This window comes from Aquila chrysaetos, chromosome 1 (assembly GCF_900496995.4).
Source record: "Aquila chrysaetos chrysaetos chromosome 1, bAquChr1.4, whole genome shotgun sequence".
Classification (NCBI taxonomy): Eukaryota; Metazoa; Chordata; class Aves; order Accipitriformes; family Accipitridae; genus Aquila; species Aquila chrysaetos.
In genome coordinates this window covers 82379568-82399987 of record NC_044004.1, presented here as the reverse complement: position 1 = coordinate 82399987, position 20420 = coordinate 82379568, and the positions used below count along the sequence as shown (strand labels likewise).

The window sequence follows — 20420 nt, the reverse complement described above, 5'->3', positions numbered from 1 at the left end:
CTTGCTCTTAAAATTCCAGAAAGGACACTCTGACAACAAGAAATACATTCAGCTCCTTGTAAAATTAATGAGCTGTTGCCGTACTCTAGCGAGACATTGATATCATCACAAAGAGATGGAGTTTTGCTGAGCAGAGCAAGAGGGAAATTGGGGGCTTAGCTCCACTTAGTCACTGGCATGCAACCTCCTACAGAATTTAACAGCTGAGCTGCCAGAGGAGGAAGACAGAAGATCATTTCCCTACTTTGGTGTGAGCTCATTTGTGCCAGGCACCATCCAGCTGGATTTCCCACCTTATGCTGCGTAGGGAAGCTCCCACCCTTTTCAGAAGATGCAAGCAGATCCCTGCAAACGTGGTTGCATTTCACCAGGAGTTCACCTCACTTGTTTGTGTGATAAATTCCCTTTTGAGTGTTTTAAAGCAGAGGCAAAAAACCCCTTCCAACAACCAAATCAAACCAAAAATCCTGGTCAGTGCTAGGAGTCCTTCGGAATCAACCATATTGGTTTTCTTTCTGGATTTACTGTAAGGTGCTAGAGAATGTTTGCATGCTGACATGCCTGTAAATTGCATGGTGTTTTAAGTACTGATTTAAAGTAGTGCTCTGTTGTAAACCTCATACTTTACCTTAGAGTGTAGTACGAAACTTCCATCAGGAAATTTTTTTCTAAAGAGCCCTTAAGAGGGGAGGTGTATTTAAACAGTACAAGTGGTTGATTGCTTAGCAAATGGTGGAAGTGAGAGGTAGAAATGCCTCTGGTTTCCTTTATGAGCATTCACAAACACTTTTGAGATTATTTTGTCTCCCCAAACAGCCGCCTTTGTCTTGACAGACAAGTGAACAATTTATACTAGATACTTTCCATATAGGAAGGGCACTATTTTCTTTGTTTTCTTGGCTTGCTAAGAGAAAGCTAAAGAGGGTGTGGAAGTAAAGTAACTCTGGAAATGGAAATCTGTGTAAGTAATTATATTATACTTTACAATGAACATTGCTTTATAGGAAGGTCAGTGATAGGTAAGGTGGTTGGGGGGTTTTTTGCATAGAGGTGAATTGAGAAGGAGGAAATTAGAGCCAGCTGAAAGGGTAGCAGGAGAAAGTTTTGTTTGGACAGTGGGAGGCAAGTCGGTAGTCTCAAAAAGATGAGAAGGGAGGCATTGGGACTACGAGCAAGGTGGTGACATGCTGCTCTGAAGAATCCGGTTTGGATACTGGAAGAAGTCTAAGGGAATTAAGTAACTGTGTTCCACTGACCTGTAACAAACACGGGATGTGAAGCCTCTGAAAACCCAAAGCCCAGAGGCAGTAACTTGCCTGCTAGCTGTGCTGGAGTGGAGATTGACAGGGAGAAGGCAGAAGTAGGAAACGAATATGGCTGTGCGGTATTACTGAGAAGCATAAGGAAAACACTCTGCTTCTGGTAGTCCTTGCTTCAAAGGGAGCCTGCTGTGAAAAATTTAAATAATCTTTTCCAAAACAAAGCACTTCAGATCTTCCTTTACTCTCTCACTAGTTCCCCAATGTCCCTCAAATTCACCATGAGCATCGGTTCTGGGTTTTTTTTTGGTGTTGTGTGCTCTTTGATCTCCAGGCTTGCCGAGGAACAAGAGAGTGATGGGGCTGATTTATCCTAAAACAGTAGCTGAGAAAAAGAACTCTTTCAATATATAGGAGCAAACATAGAGGCTGTAAAGAGAAGACTCTACTGCAACAGCACCTAGTTTTGTACATACTTAGCTTTTTAAATGTTAGTTTGGGAGAGTCTAGTTATTTGCAGTAGATACGGGTTATTTGGACACCCTACATTTTCTCTGTCTCATTTTTATGCTCTGTTTATGGAACCTATTGACCATACGCAGTGAGTTTGGTTACTTATTATATCTACCAAAGCGCTCTATTAGAGACCAGTGGCTCCGGCAAGAGATTAAACTGGAGGAGTATTATTTTAACGGTAAGGGGAGTAGACACATTGCCAGGTAAATGTGGAAGCGTGAGAAACTAATTGGATTTATGTTAATTTTATTGAATATAAGTGCATAAAACTCTTCACCCAACCTCCAGTCCTGTGCATACAAATTACATATGGTGCTCAGGGCCTTTTGGATGATATTTTAGTCCTTGCTCTCTACGGTGACCTGCGTGTAATCCTTTCTGGCTTCAGTGAGGCTACAGATAGATGGCAGGTCTTTCCAGTCTGATATCAGCACAGGTTTGGGACCTTTGGCCGTAAAGACTTACGGGATGATGCCTTGGGTATTGGGTTCTTCTCCTGTGCAATCAGAAGCTGCAGTATGATAACCCCTGTAAGCTGTAATGCCTCTGAGGAGGTTTTGAGGTTTGTCACTGAGTTTGGGAGCGTGACCTCATGTGCTGCTTTGCTTTTCTTAGAACTGTCCTGACAGTGATGGATTGAGAACCTACAGGGTCACTATCTTAAGCATAATGTTTCTTCTCACACACCTTTACCTCCCCTCTGGCTGTTAATTTCTCATCTGCTAGGCTGAGAGTGTGGGGCAGAAACTAGGTAGAATATATACCCTGTAAAGTCAGGAGGTGAAGGAGGCAGCTGCTTTAAGGACTTTGAATCCCTGCATGCAGTCAGAATTGCATTAATTTCTGAGCTGCATCTGTGCTTTTCCACCAGTGTTTGCTAAGAATCATCTGTGTGTGACGTACAGGAGAAGTCAAGCTAGGGTTAGACTCCAGTCACTATTATGGTCTTGCAGGTATGGATGCAGAATTCCCCTGGACTCCAATGTGAGCCTGTCTTCAGCTTGTAAAATTAGATTGCCTGACAATCTGTAGTAATGCTGTCGCAAGAGACAAAAGACAGAAAGTTGAACCTTTGGCAGAAATCTGACAAGAGGCCAGGTAATCAAGTCAAGCCTCATTATTACATTTCTTTCAAGACAGTTGTCATTTCCTTTATAATTTTCCGAATTACCACAATGAGGATTAATTTGGCTTCCAGGTTTCCTTACACTGCACTGTTGTGCATACAAAAGGCTTGTTGTAAAACCTTTTGAAGCACCTAGGTTCAGGCAGAGGTCAGGAGACACAAGCTTGTGTGCTCCTGGGGAAAAATGAAAAAAGGAAAAGGTTTTGAGGCACTCATGCAACTCTAAATGCTGCTCTTGGCTTGGCTTTGAGGTCTGCAGTGGCCTCTTTAGGGTATGCATGTCTCGTTTGTGTGGGAAAATCTGAACAGTAAGAACTACAGGAGAAGGTCATACAGCTGTACAGGTAGTGCTCTTCGTTTTTCAGCAGTGGGAGTAGAGGGAGATGAATGCCTACAGCTGCCAGCATAGTTTGTTAAAGATAAACCTGTAGGTAGAAGCACCTAAAATCAGAGAAGGGTTTGGGGAAAACGAAGAGCTTTGAACTGGCTTTGTACAAAGCTTTCTGAAGCTCACTTAAGGATGGGAAAGAGGATGCTTGAATGAGGCAGGAGAGATGCGGAGAATGTGGTTGCTGAGGAAAAGTGAAAACGTTGTGATGCTCAGGAAGAGCACAAGATGGGGATGAGGGTAAGAGGAAAGGAATGCTCTTTGAATGTAGTAATTTCTGGTCATCTCACTTGCAGACATCTGGAAGTGCAGTGTTTAGCACCTGATCCCAGCCCTTATGCACCAGATAGCAGGAAGGGGCTCTGAAAGTTACATCCCTAATGTCTTCCTTGAGCTCTCAGGAACGTGTTTCCCCTTAGCAGTTCTGTTTTGTCCACCTGTGATCACAGTGTCCGTTATTCCCTGCTTCCTTTAGACTGCCACCCTTTGTGCCGTCAGTGTGTGGCCAACCTGCGGGACACCGGCAGCATCTGTCTGAAGTGCCAGAACGCCCGTCACTTGCTCCTGGGGGATCACTGTATTCCTGACTGTCCAGTGGGATACTACGCCGAGAACGGTGCCTGCAAAAGTGAGTAGTCCTTACAGAGGCCTCAAGTAGCTGCAAGGGACCACCTGGATCCTTGTGAGATGTTCCATGAAATGGTTCCTGTTAAGCAGAGAAGCTTTGTCCAGCTGGCAGGACACTGCACTGGGAGCTAGGCATGTCCTTCCCAGCTAATAACTGTGCCCGCTGGCTCGGACCACTCTCCCCTTGCTCCCCGTAATCTGTGTATGCTTTCGGACTGGAAGTTCTTTGAGGCAGACAGTGCTGTACTGTCCTGAGCACGTGCTGAGGCTACTGGGACCTAGCCTGCTGTTACAATACAATTAAGAAGTGTAATGAGTACCAGACAGCAGTATGCTTATGAGGAGGAGGTGAAGGTGAGTTTTTTTGCTCTCTCTCTCTGTTAAATCCCATCTCTGAAAGGTGGTGGCACAGAGAGTAGGATGACAGTATGCTATGTTCTGTGTAGGGTAGCTACCCTGAGATCACTCCTAGGAAGAGATGGGCGTCTTAAGCACAAGAAAGGATAACTTCCAACAGAGCCTTTTTATGTGCCCATCACCAAGTCTCCAACTTGTGTGGTACCAGCACAGTTCTGGGATGCTAAAACTTGAAAATACTTTCTGGATATGTGCTTTGAAGGGCCATGCAACTTCTGCTCACAGAAGGCAGAACACTAGCTGGTAGCAACTTCTCAGGAAGTTTGCAACCTGAGATGAAACATCATCCTAGATAAGGTCTCTCACTGAGGCTTGTCTTGCTACAGTAATGGTCCAAAAAGTGATCATTCATAGCAGCTTGTAAAACAAAAAGCCAATTTCATTCAGTCTTTTAGGCTGGCGTGATAGATGCAGCGCTCCGGCTGCATGGGTGAAGTTGCGCTGATAGCCCATTTTATTCTCTAGCCTTCTGCGCCTTCACCTATCCCTGGATCTCCTCCAGTTTTTGTTGTTGATGTGGTTTCATATTCCGATCATTGTCTGAGCTGCTTTATATTTCTTGGACTCTTAGAAGGAAGTAGGTTGCTTTTCTTGTTACGTGGCCAACAGAGACATGTTAAAGCCCAACGCTGAGCAGAGGGTATTGCAGTTTATTTTAAGAGAAAGAAATCAAACCAAGAAATTCTGCACATTAGAATTAAGATTTAGATGCGCCTTTTGCAGGAAGTGGCATTTACTAATCTAGTCTAACAACTGCTGGTTAATGTTTCAAAGCTTCTCTCAAGCACTCTGGGAGCTGTGTGTTTACTTACCTGTTTCTGACAAATGAAATCTCAGAGATGTATGAAATATACTCTGTGTCATTTAATTGGAAAGACCCCTGAGAGAGATATTTTGTCTTCCTGGAAATTTAAGCGTAGGGATAACATTTCTTCCCTTTGGTATAAAGGTTTCATTTAAAAGAAGTTTTGCATTATTTAGACTGTGTCAAAGCTCATACTACATTTTGTGCTAGCTTTGAAGATCTCCAGCACAACGTAATGCAGTTGCTTCTCTGATTTCTTTGCTCACTTTCACTCATGATTAATTTGGCCTGATAGGTGCAATGATGGCATCAATCTTTAGGTAAAGGCCTATCAAGAAATAAAACAGACTAATAATTTTGTGAGTATGTACCCCCTTCGGAGAAATTGATAGGGTACATTGGCATCATCCACTGTGGTATTTTAAATTTCTTCAATCAGACTAAGAAGCACAAGAAGCGGGAGATGAAGGGATACAAAAGAAACAGGGAAAGAAAACAAGAGGAGTGGTATAAAAATATCTCTTCAAAAATGCAGGGAAAGAAAAAGATAGTAATATACTTTCTTACTCGAGGCAGTCAGTGGGATTGCTGGCTATGAAGCATTGCGGAAGGGTGTTGTAAGACTGAGTGTCCGGGCAATAAAGAAAGGGATGAAAGTTTGGTATAGGCAGATGTAATGATGCACACAGGGATACCCGGTTCTAAGCTCACATACAGAATGATGGCATCTTTGCCGTGATCTTGAAGAAATGATCGATCAGCCTGTGAAAATGGTATCCCAGTGTTCGTAAACGTTGAAAAAGCAAATCAAATGTTAGGTGCTAGTACAAAAGGAATAGAAGAATTCATTCTGCTGCTGTCTAAAGGAGCTGCATGCTGTGAGCCATTCTGCCCATCTCAGAAGGGAAGGGCAGCAGAACTGAATGTGGGGAAGGAAGGGCTTCTGTACAGTGAGCAACTGAATAGACCACAGTGTTTCAACCTGAAAAACAGGAGACCTTAAGAGGGAGGAAATACGACAGAGGCTTACAAAGCCATGAGTGAAACGGAGGGAGGGTGCATAGAGATTGACTGTTCTCTGTCAGTGTTGCTTCTTGGAATAGGTAGCAGCTGTGCAACTCCTGCCGAAGGGATGGATGTAAATCTTCAGGGAGGTGTGGAGCTGTCAGGAAAGCACTAGATGATTCCTAAATGGACAAAGCGCATCAGGCTCAAGAGAGTCTGACCTGAAACTAGTTGAGAGAAAGCATGAGAGGGAGGTACTGATACATGCTTGCCCTTTTTTTTTTTACTCCTTTCTAATAGACAGGTCTTGGCCAGATCCTGTGGGGTTGTTCTTGAGGGGAAGGGAAGGTTGAAGAGAAGAGAAAAGGGTAAAAAGAGAGAGAAGGGAGAGGAGGGGGGAGAGCTAGTGTGCATGACACACAGAGCGCAAATAAACCTATTTAGTCTGTCTGTCACAAGCTGGGTCGGCTGTGTTTCTGCTCCTGAGCGCTGTGTACCAATAAAGGCTCAGACTTAGTAGGAACTTTTGGTATTCGATATCACCATGCTCAGCCTCTGAGAGTGCTTCTGCTAAACCTTGTCAATCTTGCTCAAAGATCTACTTTTCCTTGAACAGAAACACTTGTTCTTTCTGTCTCTACAGGGTGTCACCCCTCATGTAAAACCTGCACCGGCGGGGGTCCTTTTTCCTGCTCTTCCTGCAACACCAGCCTGGTTCTTTCCCACACCAGCATGTGTGTGCCATTCTGTTCCCCAGGATACTACAGGGATGACAGGCAGACCTGCAAACGTGAGTGTCTCTCTCCAAGCCATCTCTCCTTTCCACAATGTATTCACTGACATGTCTTTTCTTGTTCCTTCACTTACTGTTCCTCTTGCCAGGAAAAGAAAGATTTCAAGTGCCTAAAAATTTGATGTGAATTGATAGAGGTGATTAGCTGCCTTAGAAACGGAGCCTACAGCATGGTTTAATTTTAAACACAGTTGCAGTTTTGTTATTCAAATGACAAGAGGCTTTGGGTCCTGTAGTTAAAAACTGCGGGAGAGTTTGTGTAGTCTTCCCTGTTGTCCAGGCGGTACATAGAGGAGTGGCCAAAAGTACTGGTGGATTCTGGGCTTTGTGAAAACTTGACAAGTTTAGACCAGTTTTAATCAATTCTTACTAAGGCAAACCCCCTCTCCACTGCACTACCTGCCAGTACCTGCCATGGAAGCTCTATTAAGACTGTAGCATTTATGGTACATTTTTCCACATATGAAACCTCAGTAGGAACAAGGTACAGTGTGGTAGGCACAGCCCCAACTGACTTGAGCTGTTGTATTTTTACCTTCTAATGATCTGATACAACTGATCTGGTGTTAAGTCCAGTAACGTTTTATCCTGCTCCTGCTATCCCTTGCAAATCTCTCGGGGCCTCTCTTTTCCTTTTATTATCCTATGTTCACTCTGGCCCTGACGTCAGTTGGTTTATTCCTCACATTGATTACTGGGCTTGATGTTCCAAAATGCAAAATTACATGGCCCAGAGACATAAAAAATATGAAAAAACCCTCCTTGAATTGACCCACTATAATACACACACCTAAAAATGAGTGAGTGCTTAAGTGGTTTGGTTGCTGTGAACCTGAACGCTCAAATTTGTTAAGTCCTGCATTACCCTGATTTAAATTATCCTGATTTATGATATAACAACTCTGTTGCACTGCACTGAGTATAGGTATCAATGTCATCCTATCTAGACCCAATTTCTTTACTGGTGAGGTCTTATAGGAGGACGCTGATATGGTTGTCAGCTTTACCTGCCTTTTGTTGAAATATATGGCTCTCCTGAAACTATTATTTCCATCTTATCAGCAGAAATGGAGACACCTTGCATAAGTTCAAGGAAATATGTGGAAGACTTTGTACCATTCTTCTGTTGACATAAAAAAAGGCTATTCAATAATAATGAAAAAAGGAAAGTAAAAAAACATGAATAAAAAAAAAGGAATCATGGATTCTCACTGTCCTGGCTAGTTTCCTACAAGCTCTACAAGATACTCACTGTTCTCTCCTGTAGTATGGATTCTCTTATTGCTAATTATACCAGAATACCTCCCTTCCTAATTAAAATGCCCTTTTTTAATGACAACTTTCCTATTGATAGCTCTTCCCTCAGGGCACTGTGGTAGAAGTGGAATGTTCCTGAGGACTGTACCCTTCCTGGATTTGGTTCAGTAGCTCAAGTGCAAATAGATTTTTGCAAGCAAATTCAACTACTCTAATCTCCTTATTGCAAATGGCTTTTTAAAAAGTGTATGTAATCCTTGTGGCAGAAGGCTCAAGGCAAAGTGTGTTGGTGCATTGGATTTTTGTCATTCCAAGTGTCACTTGTGCCTTTTTAAGTGAAGTACTGCTGATAAGCCATGTAGATATAAACTGTCCCAGGCTGCTGGAAGACTGCCACTTAGAGCTAATGAAAATTGTTTAAATGGAGGTTGGCTGTTAGGCTGAGAAAAATTGGTCTCTCCTCAGCGTTTATTTTAGTCGCATTGCACTTTTGAGGAACTTGGGTTTGGAATGAAGTTCAGAGAGATGCTGAGTGCATGTATGGACTCTTGGAGATATTTTTAAACTCGGTGACGAGGAAAAGTGCAAAGCTTAACAAGTTCTTCATGGGCTTAAAAATGCAGATATGGAGTCATGCTGATAAAGCAAGCAACAGGATTGCTTTCAAATACAGGTTTTGCTTACTGTTCTGGCATGCCTTCATGGGTAACCTGATTTCTATAGATGTAGACCTCATATGGAATGTTTGACCGTACTTTTAATAGTCGGGTTTTCGTAGCACTTACAAATAGTAATTTTTCCATGTAGTGCTCTTAAGTTAAGTGAAATCAGACTGGCACCAGAGCACCTAAAACAGTTATTAGATTCTTTAGGTAAACTTTTTGTTAGAAATCATTTGTACTTCAGTAAAATACAGACCTTCTGTGACATTTTTTAGATGAGCTAAAACAAGTAGCTATTTTGAAGGGCACTGGGTTCTCACTTCAATGAGAGCAACGTGGGTATTTTCACATTTACTTTGGTATTTTGAGGTTTCGTGGTTATAAAACTCTGTCTTGAATTAAAAGCAAATTGAAGTGGATTTCCACAATTAGCATATCGCTAAATTAGCATTCAATTAGCATATTACCATCATGTTACCGCAAGTAACATGTTGGTGTTTAGCACCTGAACTGTAGTTGCAGTAAATCCTATGAGAGGTTTTGTTTGTTTTTTCCATTAATGGCCAGCTATGCTTTATTCTTTAGTTTCAACACTTGAGGCTGTGTTTCCAGAGCTTTTTTCTGATTTATCGTAAGTACAGAATTGAGCTTGGGCAAAGATTCTGAATCCGTATGGATTTAGCGACACTCAGGGGTAGTTTGCTGGGAATTTAGCAGTCCCTTTTGCATATGCCATCATTGTACTTGCTAGCAGGGCAGTTACGGTTGTTTGTATAAAGCAGACATGTGAACCTCCATAAGTTTTCTGCATATTATGTTTGTAAAGTTTCGTCTCACCAGAACCAGAGTGAGCTTTTCAGTGCATAGACAAAGGGCTAGGAAATATTTCTCAGTCTTTCATAGCACATTGCTATTAAATCTTCTGCTGTGAAATAGCCAAGAGCACTGACATTGGCACTGAGTACACTTGGCTGTTAGTACAGCCCCCTGAGAAGTTTAGACCCTAGACATCAAAGATATGAGTGGAAATATTCTGAACCTCTGGACTTTGATCCTAGATTCAGTAAATCCCCAAATTATTTTTTCCTGGCATCTTTATTTGCTCCGTACAGCTCCAAAATTTCACACTGTGTGCAAATAAAAAGGTGGAAACATTAAGTGAAATTAAATGGGCCTTTGGTCCCACCAAGGTTTGCTAACTGGATTGCAGCAGTCTATTATGGTCTCCTAATTTGTGCATTACAAGTTGAATCTGGAATCATACGAAACACGGGTTGTTTAAAGAGAATAAGAAAATCAGAGACAGGGAAAGCTCTTATTTGGGGATTTGAATTCAAGGTCAGTGTTTTACCCTGACCTGTCCAGAGAAGAGTAAGAAGCAGTGTGAGGAGACATAACAGTCTATTCCAAATGGAAGGAGGCTTTTTACATTTTGGAGGCTGCGAAAAGGAACGTAAGAAGCAAAAACTCTCCACAGGTGTCTCATCAAAGAGGACAGAGGAGTAGCAAGGCTACAGGATAATACCATTTATACTTGTACAGTTGCCTGGTGCATCAGTAATTACAGTTATTTTCTCTGTCTTTGTCTTTCCACAGCTTGCAACAGCCAGTGTCTGAGCTGTGAATCAGCCACTGGCTGTACGTCTTGCAGAGATCCAGCTAAGGTCCTGTTGTTTGGAGAATGCCAGTACGAGAGCTGTGCTCAGCAGTATTATCTGGATTTTTCCAGCAAGACTTGCAGAGGTGAAAAATACATTGTGGGTTTAAAGAAAAAAGAAAAAAAAAAAATTGCAAGTGCCTTGGCTAAGAATCCATCACATTGCAGCATGATCTGTGCAGGCGGCCTGCTTTAAAAAGTGTGTATGAGGGGGGCAGTTGTTCAGTGACAGACTACTTCCAAGGTTTTTACAGTTTTTTCTTTATTTCGGCAGTCTGCTGTCACATACCTCAGCCTTTCAGTGAAACAAGATTAGTGCAAATCCGTCTCTTGTAAATGATTTAGTAAGTGAGCCAGCAAACTTTTCAAGGGTCAGGTCCAGCAATTCATTTAGTCATGGGTCAGCTGAATAACGAGTGAGCTTACCAGGCTAAATCTTTTTTAGAGTGCTTATAAGGCCTTGTGTACTTACCTGCTTCTCTCTGTCTTATTAAATACTGTATCACTGGATGACTGCAGAAACAACAGTTTGGAGTGATTTAAAAGACACGTGACTTGAAAGATTTCCAGAACTCCCAAGGAGAGTGTTCCATAATGGAAATAAGTGAGGATAACATGGCTTTATTGCAGCTGACACCACTAAGAGTAGGATATAATACAAATGACTTGTTGTTCAGTGTTCATTTCTAGCTGGCTCTCTCAGTACCTGAACCTAGCTTAACTGAGTAACGTCTGTCCCCTTAGCGTTGTGGTTCTTCAGAGAGGTGACATTGTCTGGTGTTTAGGGTGTTGGAATGAGGCAAGACTCTTGTCCTGGCTTTGTCTTGGACATGCTGCATGGACTGGAGTAGTTCAGCTCACCGCAGTGAGTCCTTGTTTCCCCTGCTTCTTGCTCTTGTCATTTGTCTGTCTCATCAGCCAAGTTTGTCTGTCATTAATTGCTGATACGGACCCTCTAAGTGCCACCAAGAACAAACAGTAGTGTTGGCAGCCTGAGTAGTCCTTGGGTGCATGTGTGTGACTGGGACTCAGCTGAAGACTGGAGGGCATGTGAAGGCAGATCTGATCCCAGCTGGATCCAGCGTGTTTCTGGCCAGTGGACTTTCCAGGGGGACATTTGGACTGTGAGGGACAACGATTTCATTTTCTTTTGGTCAGAGTCATTTGAAAGCGTGAGATTGATGAAGTGGCATGGATAATTGCTAACGAGCAACAAACTCAGGGTTGGCAGAAAAGGAGCATTGCTCCTTACGGGATAAAGTCAGGCTTTATGGGAAGCAAAACTGTGCCGGTGTTAGCAGGTCTGAATGCTGAACAAGAGCCCAGACTGCTCAAATTTGACATAATTAGAACATGTTAAGTCCAAGAGGGAAAAAAACCAAACCCCATATCTTGAGTTGTAATAAGTCATTCAGTACAAATCATGCTTTCTTTTTTTTTAGTATCTCTTTAACAGTTTTTACTGTGCTCTTTGCTCCTAGGGCTTATATTCCCATAGCTTGTAGACCCCAAGTGCTAAGCACGTGTATAGCGTGAACACCTATACAAAAAGGCTGCCCTGCATTGACTTTTTTTTCTTCCAGAGTGTGACTGGAGCTGTAACGCTTGTAAAGGTCCCCAGAGGACCGACTGCCTGCAGTGTATGGAGGGCTATGTTCTCCATGAAGGAGCTTGTGTGGAACAGTGCCCTGCAGCTTTCTACAAGGAATCAGAGACATGCCAGAGTGAGTTCTTCTTGAGCATTACTTCTAATCACTGCTGCCAACATGTTTCCTTGCTTGTCTCCAATTTGTGCACGTCTTGCATTCAGAAGTCACGCTCTACCTTCAGATCCCTCGCTGCCCTCCAGCACACGCACGCAATAGAGCTGTGGTTCCTGCGGGGTGTTGCAGCACAGTGCAGGAAGCAGTTGAAAGCAGTGTTGAGATGAACTCTTTACGTGTGACTTTTAGGGTGTGATCAACACTGCCTTCAGTGTCGCCGACCAGATGAGTGCATCCTTTGCGAAGCCCCGTTTTTCCTCTCGGACGTTCATTGTGTCCACAAATGTGGGAAGCGATATTATGCAGACCATGCACAGCGAAAGTGCACAGGTAAGCAAAGTGAGCGTGATGTGGTGGAGAGGGACCAGGGTTGTAGTCTATGTTCTATACACTGCTTTTTCTCTGCAAGGCTGGGGTGAAGAGGAAGGTCTTGGATGCTGTGTTAAACTTGCTGTTGAGGTGATGCAGTCAACTTGAGAATTAGATAACAGGTTATATCTGCATTTAGACATGCCTAATTCAGGAGGAATGAGATTCAGTGTAGATGGCTGCTGGTGTATGTGTGTGTGTGTGTATGTGTGTACACACTGTATGTAAAAAAACCCATGTATTAAACCCACATTTTTAGAAAGGTTTCAGTTCTATTTGTTGGTTAACAAGCTGTGTAGGACTTGAATGTGTATTTGCAGTATTTTTTTCAAGTTAGTATAACAGTTACTTAAAAACATGTTTCTTCCATTTGGAAGATCATCTCAGGTGCTCTGTAGTCAATGGGAAACAGTGGTCAAATGAGGAAGGAACTTCTTAACAACTTTTTTATCTCAACTCTTTGCCCCTTCTTTTTGATTATTTTTGTCAGGTAGGTAACACACAAATAGCAGTGGTGTTTCTGTTCCGACCCTGGGGGACAGCCCTGTGTACCAGTGGCTGCGTTTTTTTGCAATGTCTCAATGGGGTTGTGCTTTCCATCCAATTCAGCTTGTCCCTCTGGATGCTTGGAGTGTGACAGCGACAGCCTGTGCCACCTCTGTGACAGCACCACGTTTCTGAAGAATAAGATTTGTGTTTCTGCCTGTGGCCAGGGTTTCTATGGCAATACGTGGACCAGAGAGTGCAAAGAAGGTGAGTGTCTCTCATGATAAAGCAGCCAAGCTGGCAGGCTTCCAGCAGATTTTAAGGCTAGAAGTAGTGTTCATTCAGTGGCATTTTTGGAATTCAATTTTGTGCGGTTTTCTGTTGAGTATTGAAAGTTGGCAGCTATTTTTCTCCAACTTTTTTGTTTCATAAAATATGCGTATACGTGGTTTTCTAAGTGAAGTTACCTAGTTAGGTATGGAGGCTCATCTTTCCAATCACAGCATCGTTTATCATCACTGTAAAACAAATGAAAAAATATCTTGGGGGAAATCCCTTACTAAATCAACTGTAGTACTTACTTATCTTTTCTTTGTTCTAAATGAAGATTTACTAGTCTGTCTGCAGGGCAGGCCACTGTATATTGGCTTTGAGTTTTGTGATGGGGAACTCAAGATGGGAAGTGACGTGCCCAAGCTTCTCAAAATCATAGTGAGGACTGGGATGGATTGCAGTTCTTCTTGAGATATAGTGGTTGTCCACCTAGGTCAGTAGTGATCAGGGCATTATAAGGGTCTGGTGTGTTATCCAAAAGATGGTAGTGACAGACAAGATGCTAACACAGCCCATGGCTGTAATTCATTCAGTAATATTTTTTCCCTTCTTTCTTTTTAGCCAGCAAGCATCCCTCGAGCTTCCATGTGAACAGTACCCTCACAGTAGGAATTGGTGCGGTAAAGCCCCTAGACGTCTCCTTACTGGGTGTGCGTGATCTGGATGGTGACACAGGACAGCTCTTGTTCCATATCGACAGCACTCCCTCCAACGGCAGGCTGGTCACGGTGGTGAATGGGAAAGAGGTGCAGCTGAGCAAAGGCGACCACTTCACCTACAAGGATGTGAAGGAGAAGAGAGTCCGCTTTGTGCACAGCAAAGAGAAATCCAGGTGACTCTGTTGAAACTTTTTTCAGAGCTCTTGCCTTAAAAAAACCTGACGTATCTTGAGAACAGGTATTTCCTTATTCCTAGGAAACATTCTTACAGCGAAGCACGCTTCTCACTGCTGTTAAATAAGTTACCAAAGTACTTACACTGTACCATAGTATAAACGATGGTGCAAAACTTCTGTTTATGGTATAAGAGGTCACTGTGATCAAGCTACCAAACCTGTTGTGCTTTGGGGGTGCAGGAGTCTGTCTCATCTTTAGGATACTCTGCTATGGGTTTAAAAGTGGCATATTAGTCTGGCTCTTACAACAGTTTCTTGATACTGTCAGGAGGATGCTCAAATGATGTCACCACTATGCTCTGTGGCATAATCTGCATTCAGGCATTACTTCTTTGCGTGCAATATGAGCTCCGTTAGTGTCCTGGGATAATTAGTGGTGATTAGTCGCTGGCAATGCTCACACTGCAAGCATGTTGCAAGGAAGCAGATTTTTCCTGCTGCCAGGCAATAAGCCAGTCATCCTGCCAAATTTCACACTTGATTTACATCACCATAAAACCTTGGGACTAGACTGATATTGGTGGAATTGTTCTAAATTCCTGCCTGTATATATTAGGGTGTTCTTTGATCTTGTGTTTTCAATAAGACTTTCAGGGTGTCCTTCTGATGCCAAGGGTTAGCTCATGTTAACTAGACTTATGGCATGTATTTCTGTATCATGGTGGGTTTTTTTGTCTGCCTCGTAGTCACAATGAAATGTCAGGATCTTGTCTTGAGAAACATAGCTACTTTATGTTCAAGGTTATTGGGTAGCATTATTGAAAAGTAAATAGGAAACAAAAATGCTGAAAAGTGGGATCTTCTGTTCTGAAGCCAGATAAGTGACATTTTTCTTTAGCAGTGAATAGCTGACATTTAGAATTGGTACTTTATCTTGGAAATGCCATCCTATGTGGGTAACATTAGTTAAAGGGAAATGAGGGTATATTATTACATAGTTAAAGGTATTTTATTACATGTTGTGACTGTTGTGAATCTTCAGAAAAAAATGCTATAAAAACATAACTGAAAAAACTTGAGCTAAACCTTCTGTCACTAAGCTAGTCATTTTTACTGAATATATAATATTTTTATCATTATTGAGTCCTGCAAGAGCACTTCATTAATTTATATTATCCTGTATTTTGGCTTGTTGGGGACTCGTTTAGGAAAGGACAGTTTTCCTTGAAGGTTGGTGATGAACAGTTCTTCTCCCATCCTGAGGTGGTCAACATTCAAGCATTTTCAACACAGGTAATGTAACAAAGCTTGGAAACAACCACAAATTTTGTACCATTTGGAGCCCTGGTTTCTTGCAGTGGTAACAAAGGAGCTGGGCAGAACTTGAGCTGGAGTTCCGGTCAGGCAAATTAAACTCAGCTCTCACTTAGTTGAGAGGCAGCCAAGAGCCATGTGGAAGAACTGGACTTGGGGTAAGTGACTGAAGAAGCTGGCCCATGTAATTTTGCTTGTGAGGGGAATTGTAGCTGTGCAATCATAGAGCAATTATCAGTGAGGGCGAAGGAGTCCCTGCTGTTTAAATTATTCTTTGGATCCGCAGATGTTCAGTCTCTTACTGCAGGGCAATTGAACAATGATTGATCCCTATGGTAGGGATGCTTTGATAGTCAAGAGCATTTACTTAAATGCTCTGTTCTAGGACAGTTGGGAATTAAATCAGCATGAGGTATTTAAAGTGTGTCCCTTAAACTGCTCACCACTTCCAGGCAAGTTGATGGTACTGCCAAGTGTCCATGTTTCTCGTATTACTGTTATTTAAAGTCTGTAGCACAATACCGTGGAGGGGCCTCACCCAAGAGATGGTGTACAGGCAGTATGATTGTGACTCCTTTTCAAAGGTGGGCTCTCTAAAAGGCAAGGTATGAAGAGGTGTGTGAAATACACATTAAGGGAGAGGGCAGAGCTTTACAGAAAGGAGGAGTTGTTCAAGCCCAGCCTAGCTGCATGTGCCAAACTCAGCCTATCAGCAGGTCTTATCATCACATCCCTCCGGACAGGCTTTGATTCCCATTCAAGCTACGGCTGTTCCTCTGCTGCTGCTGCGAGAGCAGTGGATTTGCTGGAGCTGCCCGGCCCAGCTTGCCGCTTGCTGCTGGTCGTGCTGGCAGCAAGTTCACCATGGACTCACTTCAACGAGGTCCAGGTTTCTGAAAAGGCTTTGCAGCTTGCATTCAGCTTTTTCCATAGTCGAACTGTCTAGTTTAAAGCTCCATCGGGCGGCTTTGCTTGAACTGAAGTTGTTGTGGCTACTTGGCATATTTTAGCAGTATAAAGAGACTTTAAAGTGCAAGTCAGAGTCCGCTACTCTTAAGGCCCATTTACATCCTCAGAGGGGCATTAAATGGCTTGATAAAACTGTAACTGGAAATCTGGCTATCATCCTTTCTTTTTTAGTGCTGACTCCTTCCTGCCTACAAGCCTGACTCAGCGTCCCTCCTCACAATGAGTAATTTAAGAAATGTATTTCTTTTAATCATTGCATTGGTGGATGGGTTTGTGTCTAAAGGCGCTGGTGCTATTCTGTACTTCGTGCTGAGTGCAGTAGGAATGTAGCCAGCAGCTCAAAAACGTGGTGAGCTGCTGACTTGCTCACTACATACCATGTTGGGGGCCTGTGGGAGGTCTCCAGTTTAATGTATTTAGTGTTCCTTATAGGAAACAACTCCTCCCGAGATGCATAATTTCTGTGGTTCTCTGACACTCTTGAGACTTTGCATTGCTTGGGTTTTTTCCAGATTGGGATCCTAGAGAGGTGGTAGCTTCAGAGTTAGGAGGTACCGGTTTTTTTAATTGCACTTTCTTGCTTTTAATCATTATATTCCATATTAGTCATTCCATAACTTCTGGAAATTAGAAGTGTTCTAGTTTGTCCTTCAGTGTAAGACAAACTGTGGATTTTGATCCTGTTGTGTGTATATTGATTCTGGCTCGTGCTGAAATCTTTGCTCAGTCTAATCTCTTGTTTACCTCAGTAGGACATTCACCTAAGTAAGAGCTGCAGTCACTGCCCCAGAATACATAAGTGAAGTTTAATAATAGAAATTTTGCCTGCCAATCCTTAATAACCCTGATAAGTTGTACACAGGTGAGATGGCAGCAGTTAGCTCTCTGATGAATGTTCCCAGGGCTTTGACTTTGTCTCTGCGGGTTCACCTCCCTCCTGAGGCAAGGTATTACCGATGCCAAATGATGTCTGTTGGGATCAATAGAGACTGCAGATCTAAACTTTCTTGACCACGAAGAATTAGAGAACTAATTTAAACCAGCAGAAATGTGGAGTCTAGCTGATCTTCATTCTAGGATGAATATGGGTGTGTGGATCTTTGAAATTAAATAAGTAATGACGCTGACAACACCCAGGTTTGCTGTCTTTGAGACAGACTTTATCAGTTCAAGACAAGCAAAAGCACGTTCTTCAGTGTTAGTTGATTGACTCATTTCTATTTAGAAGCATTAACTCAAGCTTCTGCCTCCCAGTTTGGCTCACTGCTATTAGTATCCTGTGTAGGTTATTCTCTCTCTCCTGGCATTCTTCCTTGCTTCCTTTTTTTCCCCTCTCTGCAACTCATTTTAAACAGATAATCGAGGCACGCAGGTTGTGTGGACTTATTCTCAAGCATCAGTGCTCTGAAAGATGTGTAAGTTATCAAAGCTGTAGGTTATACACAGGGAGAGTATGATGTGTTTCCATCCTCCACCCACCCTGAACTCATTGTTCACATACACAAATCTTCAGCATCTCAGGTGCCTGTGTTCCAGTTGGGCCTGCCAACACACCTGTAACATGTAGACCTTCCAAAACAGTTGGGGTCCACATTTCTGTTTGAATTTTCCTGGATGGTAATAAGGCAAAGCTGTGTCCCTTGTCTCTTATCTGTGCAGACAGCAAAGGGAATACAGCCTCTAGCTGATAACTAAATTGCTTTCTATATAAATGTCCTAAGGTTTTTTCCTTTGCTAAGCTTGCTGTGGCATGAGAATCTTCTTTTAATGTAACTAAATCAGTCTAAACTGCTAGATATTCTTAGATCTGCCTGCTGGGGGGGAAAGTGTGGAGAGCGATTCTCTGCTGCTTAGAAATAGGATTTCTAAGGTTTCCAGGAATGAGGTGTGCTAATTTCCTTAACCCCACATTTTTCATTCCAGACTTTGATCATGATCAAATTGCTAAGGTTTAGCAAACACCTAAGAGCTGCTTTTGTGTTTCAGGCCCCATATGTGTTCAGAAATGAGGCCCTCCTTGTCCGCAGAGGGGAAGTTGGAACTATAACAGAACTGTTGCTTGGCGTGAGAGACAGTGACAATCCTCAGAATGTTGTGCTGATGGTTTTAGAGCCTCCACGTCACGGGCGGCTGATCAAACCCCCTGGGGACTCGGATTCTGCAGTCCACATATTCCACCTGAGTGACCTTGCCGGCGGACTGCTGCGTTATGCTCACGATGGCTCTGACACCCGGGATGATGCAGTTCTTTTGCAAGTGAACGATGGGTACCACTTCCAGAACATCCTGTTCCACATTAAGATTGCTCCCAAGGTACGTGCTGTGACATAAACCCTCACAGACAAGTTAGAAGTCTTGAGAAGTGTGAATGCCCCTGAAGCGTCACTAATCCCGCATTACCGACAGGCTGTGGTCAGAGGCAGGAGAAAGTAGTGGATTGATTAAGTTTTGGAGGTCACCTGAATTTTTGGTTTGCGACAGGAATGGCTCAGCAGAAACTGTGCAGCTTTGACAATTCAAAGTCCATAGTTATTTGATAAAAAGATTTTCTGGAGTTGCAGGTGAGAGTTTGGCACTGGTAAGGGCAATGAATTAGAGAATGAGTGGATGGTGCGGAGAGAGAGCTGACGGGATAGGCAAACCAATCATCGGGCTGATGGGAGTGTGATGGGAGACACAAAAGGGTCGCGCATGAGCAACTTGGCTAATAAGGTGTTATCACTGGTGCTTTGGTGGTGGTGGTGTCTCCCAAGGTCAGGATGTCTGCTGTTCACTCAGCATTGCTCCACTGAAATGTTTCACTTGATGCAACTTTCTATTTGATAACTTCCCTAAGGACAGGGCACAGATACCTAAAGTCAGAAATTATTAAGAAGTGTTTTAATTTTTCTTTCTTGCTTTTATTGCAGTTCATAATTAAATAATGGTTGTTTGTCTCTTCTGTATTTGGACATGAAGTGGCACTTGGTAGTAAATTTTATAGAGATTACAGCAGTAAAATTAGAAACAGTGGTGCTTTTCCATTTGTTTATGAAACAAACCCCACCCAAACAAGGCGTGAAATATGTATAGTATGTGTGGTGGAGCCTAGAAAAAAATAAAGTTGCTGAAGTGCTTGCAAACATCTTAGTTCTGGTATTGTGGTATTGTAGTAAAAGAGAAGGAAAAAAAGCCGAAAATTTCCTTATCCCTTAGTTAACGTGAGAGTAATGAAAAATAGAGCTGTCAGAGAAGTCCGCTGTTTGCAGTCTTTTTATGTATGGATCTGAGAATTACACAATCTTTGAGTGCTTCCACTCCATGAAAAGGAGTTAGGAGGAGATGATATTACCCTTCTTTTGTCCTCTTCTCTGCTGCATTAGAACTTTCACAGCAACTTGGGCATGAAAATTTTAAGTAAGGTTTACGGACGCTACATGCGTCTGCGTAGTTAGCACAAGGACGGACTGATCCCATTTGGACCCTGCGGGTACTCCTAAAGCCACAATAGTAATTAGTGACATGACTCACACATCAGTCTGGGAATGAAAAAGGGGTTGCTTTCAAGGCTGGTGCTGAGTTATTAGACTCCTGGAATAAGAGCAGCCCTGCCTGTGGTTTCTTTACCCAGCTCACTTATGTGGCCCTAAGGAGCCTGTATAAGATCAGAAGGAATGTAAAAATGCTTGGACACCAATCTGCATTGTTTGTAACACCTTTTTTTTTTTTTTTTTCTTTTGCTATTGATTAAGCAGGTTCTTGTAAATGCCAGTGAGGGTGAATTACTGAGTATAGTTTCTTTTATTAGCTGATTTTGCGGTCCTTTGTCTCTCATTATCTTTCCAAGTCTCTCCGTGCAG

General features: G+C 42.7%; 1 protein-coding gene across 1 annotated transcript in view; it reads left to right on the top strand.

Annotated features, from left to right (window-relative positions):
* Window positions 1-20420, top strand: part of FRAS1 (Fraser extracellular matrix complex subunit 1) — a 174007-nt gene that overhangs the window by 99623 nt on the left and 53964 nt on the right. The window contains exons 20-28 of the mRNA XM_030022887.2: window positions 3765-3917; window positions 6787-6933; window positions 10452-10598; window positions 12096-12236; window positions 12465-12605; window positions 13254-13397; window positions 14025-14295; window positions 15507-15591; window positions 18568-18894. Coding sequence (XP_029878747.1) covers window positions 3765-3917; window positions 6787-6933; window positions 10452-10598; window positions 12096-12236; window positions 12465-12605; window positions 13254-13397; window positions 14025-14295; window positions 15507-15591; window positions 18568-18894 — 1556 coding nt within the window. The remainder of the gene's footprint in view (window positions 1-3764; window positions 3918-6786; window positions 6934-10451; window positions 10599-12095; window positions 12237-12464; window positions 12606-13253; window positions 13398-14024; window positions 14296-15506; window positions 15592-18567; window positions 18895-20420) is intronic.